The sequence below is a fragment of the Sus scrofa genome, chromosome 9 (assembly GCF_000003025.6).
Source record: "Sus scrofa isolate TJ Tabasco breed Duroc chromosome 9, Sscrofa11.1, whole genome shotgun sequence".
NCBI classification, from domain to species: domain Eukaryota; kingdom Metazoa; phylum Chordata; class Mammalia; order Artiodactyla; family Suidae; genus Sus; species Sus scrofa.
The window spans coordinates 131495146-131506303 of NC_010451.4; the positions used below are offsets into that span (position 1 = coordinate 131495146).

The 11158-nt window shown below is 41.8% G+C and overlaps 1 protein-coding gene across 4 annotated transcripts in view; it reads left to right on the forward strand.

Annotated features, from left to right (window-relative positions):
* The window catches only part of LPGAT1 (lysophosphatidylglycerol acyltransferase 1), a 122305-nt gene extending 111462 nt beyond the window's left edge, over positions 1-10843 (forward strand). For all 4 annotated transcript variants that reach the window (XM_003357598.5, XM_021063861.1, XM_013979974.2 and 1 more), the window contains 2 exons: positions 1895-2001; positions 4579-10843. In XM_003357598.5, coding sequence (XP_003357646.2) covers positions 1895-2001; positions 4579-4730 — 259 coding nt within the window. In that variant the 3' untranslated portion in view covers positions 4731-10843. The remainder of the gene's footprint in view (positions 1-1894; positions 2002-4578) is intronic.

The window sequence follows — 11158 nt, forward strand, 5'->3', positions numbered from 1 at the left end:
GAATCGGGGGGAAATTTCCTCAGGAAGGTGAACTTGAAAGACTATCTGATGCATGTGAGTATCTTGAGAGATCTAGACCATAGGTCAAGCTGGCCCACTGCCTGTTTTTTAAATAAAATTCTATTTGTGGAAAAGGCAAAAAGACAAAAAAAAAAAAAAAAAAAAAAAAGAGTTCCCATCGTGGCTCAGTGGTTAACGAATCGGACTAGGAACCATGAGGTTGTGGGTTCGATCCCTGGCCTCGCTCAGTGGGTTAAGGATCCAGCGTTGCCGTGAGCTGTGGTGTAGGTCGCAGACACGGCTTGGATCCCGAGTTGCTGTGGCTCTGGTGTAGGCCAGTGGCTACAGCTCTGATTCGACCCCTAGCCTGAGAACCTCCATGTGCCACGGGAGCCGCCCTACAAAAGGCAAAAAGACCAAAAAAAAAAAATTTTTTTTTATTTGAGCACAACTATACTAATTCCTTTATACCTTGTTTATGGCTGCACTACAAAGCAGAGTCAAATAGTTGATCTTAATAGCCTGCAAAGTCTAAATACTTTCTCTTTTTTTTTGTCTTTTTTTTTGTCTTTTTTTTTTTTTTTTTTTTTTGTCTTTTTGCCATTTCTTGGGCCGCTCCCACGGCATATGGAGGTTCCCAGGCTAGGGGTCGAATCGGAGCTGTAGCCACCGGCCTACGCCAGAGCCACAGCAACGCGGGATCCGAGCCGCGTCTGCAACCTACACCACAGCTCACGGCAACGCCAGATCCTTAACCCACTGAGCAAGGGCAGGGACCGAACCCGCAACCTCATGGTTCCTAGTTGGATTCGTTAACCACTGCTCCACGACGGGAACTCCCCAAAGTCTAAATTCTTTCTATCTGGCCCTCGAAAGAAAAGTCTGCAGATTAGAGCTAGAGATTGATTTTAGAAAACTGGTCCAGAGTTGGTGGTTGAATTAGTTATGTATACATAGAAAACAATGCAATTGCTCAATCTAGAGAGAACAAAAATTAGGTAGGAAAAGTAAAGTGGCGATGATTTTGCCGCATTTGACTCTATTTGGATATATTTGCATGATTGTAATGATGTCCGTGTCAATTGCGGTGATTAAGACGACCCTACACACACCTGCGTTGGGATCTTGGGGAGGATGGGGGGAGGGGGCTAAGAAGAGGAAGGAGCCTCATCCTCATTGTCAGTGCTCAGTAGGTAGGCCGTCCACTGAAGAAGAAATAATAGGGCAATAAGTATCAAGAGGTTAAAAATCAATTCCTCTGGGGAGGGAGAAGCAAAGGGCAGAGGGAAGGGAATTGCAGTTTTCATACAGACAAACCTTTTGCAGACTTTTTAAACTGTACCTTTATACCTTTGATGAAGAGAAAAAAAAAGAACACCCTCCCCCTCAAAATTAGAAAGAAACCCTTTTTGAAGGTCACTTCTAGCCCTTACTCAGGCTGCCCGTCTCTGTTCTCACTTGCCGTGGGTAGAGATCTGTCATCATCCCAGCCAGTCTCCTGTTCAGCAAGGACATGGTCACAGAATCTTCAGAATCGTGTTCCAGCAACTGTGCCCAGGCAGTAAGAGTTGGCCTTGCTCATGAACCAGTATCTCTGATGTAATTAGCAAAAGGGCACCAATTCAGGCAAATGCGATCCGGTTCACAGACATACTCACCAAAACAACATTGCTAAGATGCATTATTTGACCCAGTGTTTGAAGATTCTCAGTGTGTTGTGCATTTAAACACTTCCTTCCAAAAACCTTTCCTACTTAAACCTACAAACATGGGAAGACAGGTATTTCTCAATAATCATTCATAGCTGCAGGATGATCTAAAGCTAAGTTGTGGTTCCAAATGATTGTGACTTCTGAATTAAAACAGTTTTTGCTTTTTTTCTGACTCTTAACAGGATCTTTCCAATTAAAGATGTGCCCCTAGAGACTGATGACCTTTCCAACTGGCTCTATCAACGTTTTATTGAAAAAGAGGACCTCTTATCACATTTTTATGAAACAGGTACACAGAAACCTATTACGCACATTGCTGAAGTTACTGATAGTTTCAAGATGTACTTTAGGAGAGAGAACCATTTTTTTAATTCTTCAAATACCCTAAAGGAATCAAAGTATTTCTGTATTTAAGAATTTCAGTTTAGGAGATCCCACTGTGGCACAGTGGGTTAAGAATCCAACTGCAGCGGCTCAGGTTGCTGCCTCGATGTAGGTTTGATCCCTGGCCAAGCTCAGAGTGTTGAAAGGATCCAGCATTGCCACAGCTGTGGCTAGGATTTGACCTCTGGCTATGCCGTGGGTATAGCCATAAGACTTTTTTTAAAAAACGAATTTCAGCTTAGAATTTTCATAAAGACAAAGTTATGTTAAATTTATTCACGATCTTCATCAGCTAGTGTGAAAAGAACAAATAATGAGGAAAACGTTGACTAAATGGATCTAGTTCAAGAGAGTACACAGTCTGTGGGAGACTTTGCAATTACACAGCTACGATTGTATGGCCTGTTTTATGAAATAGCAACTATCATTCACGTTTTGGCATTGCACTTGATCGTTTCACTAATGCTATCACCTTGTAGGCATTTCAGATCACTTGTAACGGCATTTTCACATGCATATTCTTTTCTTTATGCCGAGGGGTTAACGTTTTAAATTTTCATGGATTCAACATTATTATATTTTTCTCCAAGGGAGAAAAAAGTCCGTTTGCCCTGAGATCCCTTTTCTATACTCAGGAGTCTCTATATGCTCTTCTGTATGTTTTACAAGGCAGTGAAAAAGACACAGGAGGGGAGGAGGAGAGAGGGAGGAAGAAAGGAAGTTAGAAAAGCAGGAAATTCACGTCGGTAGCACACCAAGCACACCCGCGTGCTTTCACAGATAGCTGTTGGCCTATTTTCTTTATTGCAGGGATCAAAAGATAGAGGCACTTGTCCCAGGTCTGAGGACAGCCCTGGGGGTTTTAGAGGCCCAATTTTCTTCCCACTTAGGTTTTTTTGAAACAGAATTAAAGTAGATGTTAAATCAGACTGTCAGAGGTCTACTACTGATAAGCAAGGCTGATACTGTTAATTACGGGAGAGCTCTTGTCTTTGCGTTTAGGATTGTGGCCCTTTGTCCTCAGTAGGATTCCTTCCTCACCTTAACTGTCTGACCCTGGGGCTTCGGACCAATGCATCTGAAAATGGCAGGAGCGGGACACCGTGTGTGCTGTTAGAGTTCCCAGTAAGACTCGTTGAACAAGATGCTCCTCTCCGCTGTGTGCATTCTGGGTCTTACTCTAGAATTTTCTGTAAAGATAAGACAGGATGGATGTATAAGAAGGCGTTAAGTATAAGAGGTTAAGATGCATAAGAGGCTAGCAAGCTTTCTCATCTTTTTCACCCTCAATCTCTTTATGATATTCAGCTTAAATAGTAGCAGCAAAAATGGAAACCTCTTTTTAAGAGCACTATTTGCAAAATAGACCTTGAAACTTAAAAGTGTTCTCTGCAAATTGTGAGAAGCAAATCCTCTCCTGAATCAGCTTACCCTGGGGGATTATCAGCACGGACAAAGACTGTTCAAAATACCAAAGAGTGTTTTCAGAATGACCCCGGGGCATGTGCCTCCGAGGGGTCTAGCTCTCCTTTCCAGAAAAGAATTTAAAGACACCTGTTTACTTGGTGCTTCTCCTTTTCATTATTAAGATACAGTCCGGAAACCATATTGCCTCTTGCAAATAATATCAGTAGTTTACAACCCTTTTGTGGCAAAATATTTAATTTGTAAATAGAAGAATCAGTCTAAGTTGTGCTGTTGTGGAAATTATTTATTTGATCTCACACTCCCCGTGTCCTGGTCATTGCGGAAATCTATAAGGACCCGGTGGAAAACAAGGCAGCCAGACCGCCTGCTCTCCTGCAGTAGATACCCCAGCAGGAGACAGAGAGTAAACCAGTCTGTAGGAAAAAAGAAAAGATAGCTTGGGATCAATACAGATTGCGGCAAGTGCTAAGAAGGAAATGAGAGTGGCTGGTGGGGGAGGAAAGACCAGCGGTATTTTTTCTGCCGCTGGAAGAATGCAGTGAGCCTGCCCTTCACTGCCAGGACGAGGACAAGGACGAGGAGGCACATTCCAGGCAGAGAATAAAGGTAGAGGCTTAGAGGCAGGAAAGGGTTTCACAGTTTGAAAACTGCATTTCAAATGCTACCTCTCTGGAGTTCCCATTGCGGCTCGGTGGTAAGGAACCCAACTAGTATCCCTGAGGTCGCGGGTTTGATCCCTGGCCCTACTCAGTGGGTTAAGGATCTGGCATTGCTTTGAGCTGCAGTGTAGGTTGCAGATATGGCTGGGATCTGGCGTTGCAGTGGCTGTGGTGTAGGGCTGCAGGTGCAGCTCCAATTCAACTCCTAACCTGGAAACTTCCGTATGCCAAGGGTGAGGCCTGAAAAGACAAAAAAAAAAAAAGGTGTCTCTCTTTAAGAGCAAAAAGAAGTCACAGAAGATGCTTCAAAAACTATTTAAACAGATGTTCAACTTTTACTCTAGGACACCTATCACCACAATAAAACAAATTAATATTTCTGTCTTGTCTTTTAGGGGCTTTTCCACCTGCCAAAGGCCATAAAGAAGCTATTTCCAGGGCGATGACCCTCAGCAATACGTGGATATTTCTCATACAGTCTTTTGCGTTTTTGTCGGGCTATATGTGGTACAGCATCTTTCAGTATTTTTACCATTGCCTGTTTTAGGAAATTCACTTGGACTTGTCAAGGTACCATAGGAATTTAGACTTTCATAAGCGTGCATCATTTTACATGGGCAAATCAGAACATAAAAAAAAAAAAAAGCAAAGAAAATTCAATGGATGGATTAATATTTATCCCCCTTTGGGATGTTTTAAAACTCTACTAAAATGAGGATCAATAATATAATGACCTGCTAATTAATAATGTTTTAAGGACTTTTCACGTTTTAAAAAGGTACACTCTACTACACATTTAAGCCAACATCACATTCGGAGAAGAAGAAATTGTAAAATCATCCTAGAGGACTCTGGAGAAATTCTCTTGCCACCAGATATGCCTGATAATCTAGTTCCAGTGCAGAAAGTTGTACGCGTCCGTTCCTCTGAGCTAGCGGTCTCGATCGGGCAGTGCTTTGGCGTGCCCTCACCCCCCCGCCCCCCGATCTTGCTGTGTTCCTGGCAGCCTTGAGGTGAGCTTCTTGGCACCTTCCGAAGAACCATTGCCCTGTTCGCAGTGGCACCCCTGTCCTCCGCGGCTCCGGGAGGTTCGGTGTCCAGCGTGCTCTGGGGGAGAGCAGTGTCCCCTGGACATATTCCGGTACTAGAACGTGTGCTTCAAAAAGAGCAGCCCAGTCCAGTGCCAGCGCAACATGCACGTGCGCTTCCTCTTGTCCACGGGGTGGGGCTGGGGGTGTCCCTGGATTTCTCTTTGTCTATAGAAGGCATATCATGGATTGGCAGTTGTCTTTTACAAAATGCACTTTTATCAGATGCATAGGTAGCAGAGGATTAGTACCATAGCCTGAAAACAAACCCAAGCATCATCAGGGAGTAGGATTCCTGAGAGGCGTCCGGTCCAGCGCCACCTGCACTGGGCCCCACCTGAGGCTTCTGTCCTTTTTTCCCTCCATTTAGCATATTCGCATCACGTACATTTGGGGATGGTTGAAACAAATTAATATAAACTGATTAAATGATCCACTTAAGGCGAAATAGGCTAGTTTGTTAGAAAAATAAGAGCTCTGCACGGTCCTAAGATGGCGATGTGTTCTCACATGGTGTCCCCAGAACCCGAGTCCCGTGAGCACGGGGAGGGGCCACCCGTGTCCGAGGGCTGTGACCAGGAGAGAGGCCAGCAGAGAGGATTCTTGGGCTCTTCCAGTGCTTTGGGAAAAAAGGAGAAAGTCAAGTTTCCATTTCTAGAGAACATTTTTTTTTGCCTCTGTGCTCGCATGATTTACCTCACAGTAGAACCAAACTTTTCTCAAAAAGCGCTGGTGCAGCATCCGTCCGTCTCCTGCCCTCCCGGTGCTGGGACAGAGTATGTTTTCTGGTTTGGGACTCTGTGCTTCTTTAGACCCTAGACAGTCAGTGTAGTTCTCTGTGAGCATTGTAGATCCCCTGTTGTCGCTAATCATACAAATGACGATTTTGAGACGTAGGCCAAAAGATAAAAATAAAGGTTATTGTTTTTTATTTTTAAATAAACCAAAAAAAAAAAACAAAAAAACTGGAAAGATGTGAATTTTCTCCCAGTTATGTGGGAAAGGCAAAGCAACACCAAATAAAAGCCCATGGCAGCTTCATCTTTTGGCTAATTCAGTGCCGATGTGAAAGCGAGTGATGCATTGCCTGAAATACCTCCTGGACTCTCAGGCTGCTGCTGGGGAAAAGCAGAGGCCCGTGTTCATGTGTTTGGTCCGGTAACGGTTGTTGTAAGATGCAATTTTTTGGAAATCTAATACGCCTTGCGTTTCGTGTTTGACAGTGACAGTGAGTCAGTGCAGCCAATCTCAGTTTAGAGGTACAGTTTATCATGGTTGGTGATAGGAAGCCCGATCGAAGCTTGAAGATGCTTCTCTTTGAGGCCCAGCAAACACGACTCGATTACAAGATGAATTGAAATTGTTCCTTTGAGAGATTAGTCCGCCTTCTGGGGATAAGATGCTCACTCCTGAGTGTGGCACACACAGTCGTAGCTCATGAACCTTTTCCTCGTCACTGAACAAGCCATGGGTAGAGTGGCCAATTCTATCCAAAAAAGGAAGAGCAAGAAATGCATATCATATACCTGCATACGCCGATGCGCTTCAGGGCCGCTTTGCCATCACGGAGCTCCAAAGGAACGTGATCTCGTTCAACAGCCTGCACGCATTGAACAGACGGGTCTGCAAGATGCTTTACTTAGCGCAGTCGTTTCCGCAGTCTTTGACTCGTTGATGTGTGAGTTAATTTTTGAAGATCTGTGAGTTGTAAATAGATGTGTATTTGATCTACCCTCTCCCTCTTGGGTTCTTTATCAACATGTTCTCTCCCTTCTGTTGGCAAAAAAATATATTTGCTCAAGAGCATTGACAAGTGCTTTCTTTATCAGTAACTAGAGTTCTCCTGTTTGCTCGGGAATGTGTAAAGAGAGAATCATTTTTATATGGCCATCAGGGAAGCAGCAATATGCCACTGTACAGAACTGAACGAAAAGCCCTAATTTGTATTTTCTTTGCAAGGTGAGGTCAAAGGTTGTTTAGGGAATATGCATTTTGTCAAAGAGGAAAGAAGATAAAACAGTGCCAGTTGTATGCCAGTAGCTTCTAGAATTTCAGGACTGCTTGGTGTCAGCTGATCTGCGTAGATTCACACAGCAGAGAGGGTTGAGAACTCCCTGCCGGATCCTGGTCTCAGTGAGTCACCGGGATGGAGCATCTGCTTGGCCACGGGCAGGTGCGGTGACCACTCCAGCAGTTCGCTCTTGACTTCAGAAACTATTATTGGTGTTGAAAGATGTGGATATATATTGTGGAGAAACCTATACGCCACTAGAAGGTAAAGAAAAATTACAGAATGAAAAATGATGTTTTAGGTGACAAATGAGTTGAGAATCTAAAGAGTAGATTTTTTTAAAAGCCAGCTGTGAGTTCAGATCTGTCATGTTATTAGATTTTTAATATTGCAACAACCCTTAATTTTCTACAGTAAAAGAACTAGAAATTACTGGATAGTTAATCCAGTAATGGGTCATTGTATGCCAAAAATCTAATTGTATTTAGGAGTTTGAATTTTTCTTCCCACCCAACTTTCATTTTCTTCTGGGGATGCCTATTAATTTAAAGACATAATTTGAGTTGTTTATTAGTTTCTCTTGCCTATGTATATTTATGACTGTTAATGAGTAGTGAAAAGATTTGGAAAGACAGCTTCAGGAAGAAGAAACAAAACCCTGAAAAATCCCTGGGCTAGAGGAGGAATCCATGAAAAATCAAGAGTTGATGGTGTTGTAAGTTTTCTCAAGCCTTTTTGTGAAAATGAAATGTTCAATCACCAGATGTAAACCTCAGAACATCAGCGTAGTGTTGTTTAGGTCGGCGTTAAGAATATGCCTCTTCATTCTGTGTTCACATCACTCGTCTCTGGTGGTTTTGTTTTAGTAGCGTTTTTTGACAATCACTTCCCTACAGACTGTTCTGAACTAGCAGGACCTGGTTGTTATCATAGAAGGTCATTTTTAATCATGGGTAGTCTTATGGGATTCTTTTATATTTAAGACCATTGTATTTGCGTTGCTGAATAGGAAAGTTACTTTCTCCACGACACAGGACTTCACTCCAGAGTTACCATTATGAGCGTGCCAGCGCCGGTCCACCAAGGGTGCATTAGTCTTGGTTAGTCTCATTTTGTCACAAGGTAGTGCTGTGAAATTTACATCTGTTGACATGAAATGCAGAGTCATTGCTGCCCTGGGCAGCAGATACACTGTTCATTTTATGAGGCTATAGAGACGAATCTGTTTGGGACCACAACCACCTAAATTGGACATTTCTATGTCACAAAGGGGCCGGGTGTTCTCTGGATCAGTCACTGGTTGGTGCTTTATTGTAATCCTTTTGCACTGATCCCCACCAGTTAGGAACTGGACCCTGGGAATAAGCTGAGGGTGCTTAACTGTTGGGGGAGGGTGACTGTAGCCATGTGAAAGACAAAATAAGGGTTTTTCTGCAAAATTTCCACTTGAGGATTTTTACATTTAATATTTTTTTAAAACAGTTAAAAGAGCAAAAAAAATTTTTAAGTGTAATCTAGTTGCAATGTATGCACACATTTTGAATGGCTTTATTTTTATTGTGTAAAACTGTTGAACACATGACTGTGATGCACAAATTCTTTACGTGTAAGGAGACTATGCATTTTACAGTATCTCATTTCATGACTGAGTAATGAAACAGTTGTACATTGAACTGCCATTGCTGTATTAAGTGCTTTCCTTTTCTTTGCAGCTATTACAGAGTTGTATTTATTTTATGCAGGTGGATTTTCGTTTTCCTGATGCCATGATGTTTACTTCAGCTGTCTTTCTTTCTTTGTGTATCTGCATGTTGTCATGTATGATGCAAATGTATGTAAAGGCTGTGGCAACTGTAAATTAGATTTTGTAAAGGGCTGGTCACATGTGGATCTGGTTTATGAATGCATTGGGGATTATTTTAGTAAAGATCCCCTTTTCAAACATTTAGGTGTGAACACCAAAAAAAAGCATTTTCTCAACACAAATTAATAGCTGGTTCTATTTTTTTTAAACTTAGAAAAAATAAAGTTGATTTTTTTTCAAGTCAAGTGCTTTTAATTCTTAGTGTTGGGGAGGGTGCATTTGTAGTTTACCAGAGATATTTTGGCATTAACATCTGTGGATGAGTATCATGGCAGTTGGATTCTGAGGGCAAAATGAAAAACCAAATGAAAAAACATTGTACTTTCTTCTTTGGTTTTAGTCTGTTCCCCACACTCCTTCCTCATTTTTCCCATCCAGTGGTGTTCTAGGAAATGTTTACTAGTCTGCTCTCCTAGAGAAAAAAAAATATGTATACAAGTGTATGTAAGTTTGTTACAACGTTTGCTGATAGCAAGGATATACAACAACACAATAAATAATAATAAAATATACTTTATTGTAAATGCCATATAGCCAATTGATTCTCCCACAATGCTTTGATTTTTGCTGAACTCTTGTAGCCAGTGTAGATCACAATTCAACTATGATTTGAAAAACGGAGTTTCCTCCTAATCCATTTATTACTCAAATATATTGTCATTCAATCTGATATGTAGTCTGTTAAACTATGTCTTACCCTTGTCCAAATTATACTCATTAAAGTGAACCACTGTCAGCCTCAGCACTTATTGCAAGCTTATATAATTTAGTTTGAATAACAACTGTTTAGCAACTGCTGGCAAAATTCTAAAATTTAACAGTCAGTCGTAGGGAGCCGGTAGGAGCAGTCTCTCCAGCACACCACTGCCCTGTGCTTGCTTGTTTTTTGTTTTTTGTTTTAAACTCTTAATGTTGAGTAAACTCTCAGCTCTTAGGAAATTCCTATGACTGACCTTTGCAGTGACTTTAAAGGGTGGGAAAGCGCTAATATTGGCCCTACAGAGCGTGCTTTTGATTTGAAGAATTGACAAAAGCAAACCTTTCCTGAAGTGCATGGGAAGCTTGTGCATTTCTCAAGTTTTCGGGGGTTTTTTCCTGCTTTCATTTCTCAAAACTAAGTAAACTGATAATAGGCATCTCTAAGCTTTTGTTTTGCTCACTGCAAACATTTATTGTTTAGGTATTTGGAGAAAATTTTGATCCCACTGAAAAATGTTCAGTGTATTTAAATATTTTACACAATCTACCAGATAAGTTAAATAGTTACTGTTCAGTCTACCTCTTCTTTTTCTATCTGGATTTAGGCTGCTGTTTTAGTGAGGCTGTAATCCCACCCCCCCGCCACCCCCCCACCCCCCGCCCGCCCGCCGCCGCCCCGTGTGGTTTCTGTGGAAGACAAAGAACAAACTGAGGGCAGAGGCCGGAAAGCAGATTTGAAGCACTCTGAGATCTATTGCTGACCAGCCCTATTCTTCCCAAGTCGGGGGAAAAAAACAAAAGCCATCGTTTTTAATTTCCACTTAATATGAAAATGTTTGTTTTTAGAAAATGTTTCTTCTTGCTGAAAAAAAAAATGTATTTTTAAAAGGAAAAAATTTCCTCTTTTGGCTATAAGAAAAAGTCAGCTGTATGAGCCGGTGTGACCATATCATAACATGCTGATATGATATAATTCAATAAATTTTTACCTCTCAGGACTTGAATAACCTGGTTCTTAACTCTCAGAGGCTTGAGCAACATAAACTAAGAATCAGTTACCCAGATCATGTATAAACATACACACACACAAGTGGACTGGGGAGCGGAGTTGCTCACCACTGGAGAAGAGGCTCCTATCATAGAAAAAATCCTTTTCATTAGGTTTGATAAACCCGTTTTACAAAGGAGGAAATTGGAATTATTATTATTTTTTAATTCCCCTAGGAAGCCTGACCGTATCACTGAGCTCATTCCTGAGTTGTCTCCTAGCAGGGTTCTGTTGCCTCTCCTCGGCATACTTCCTGCCCTCCAGC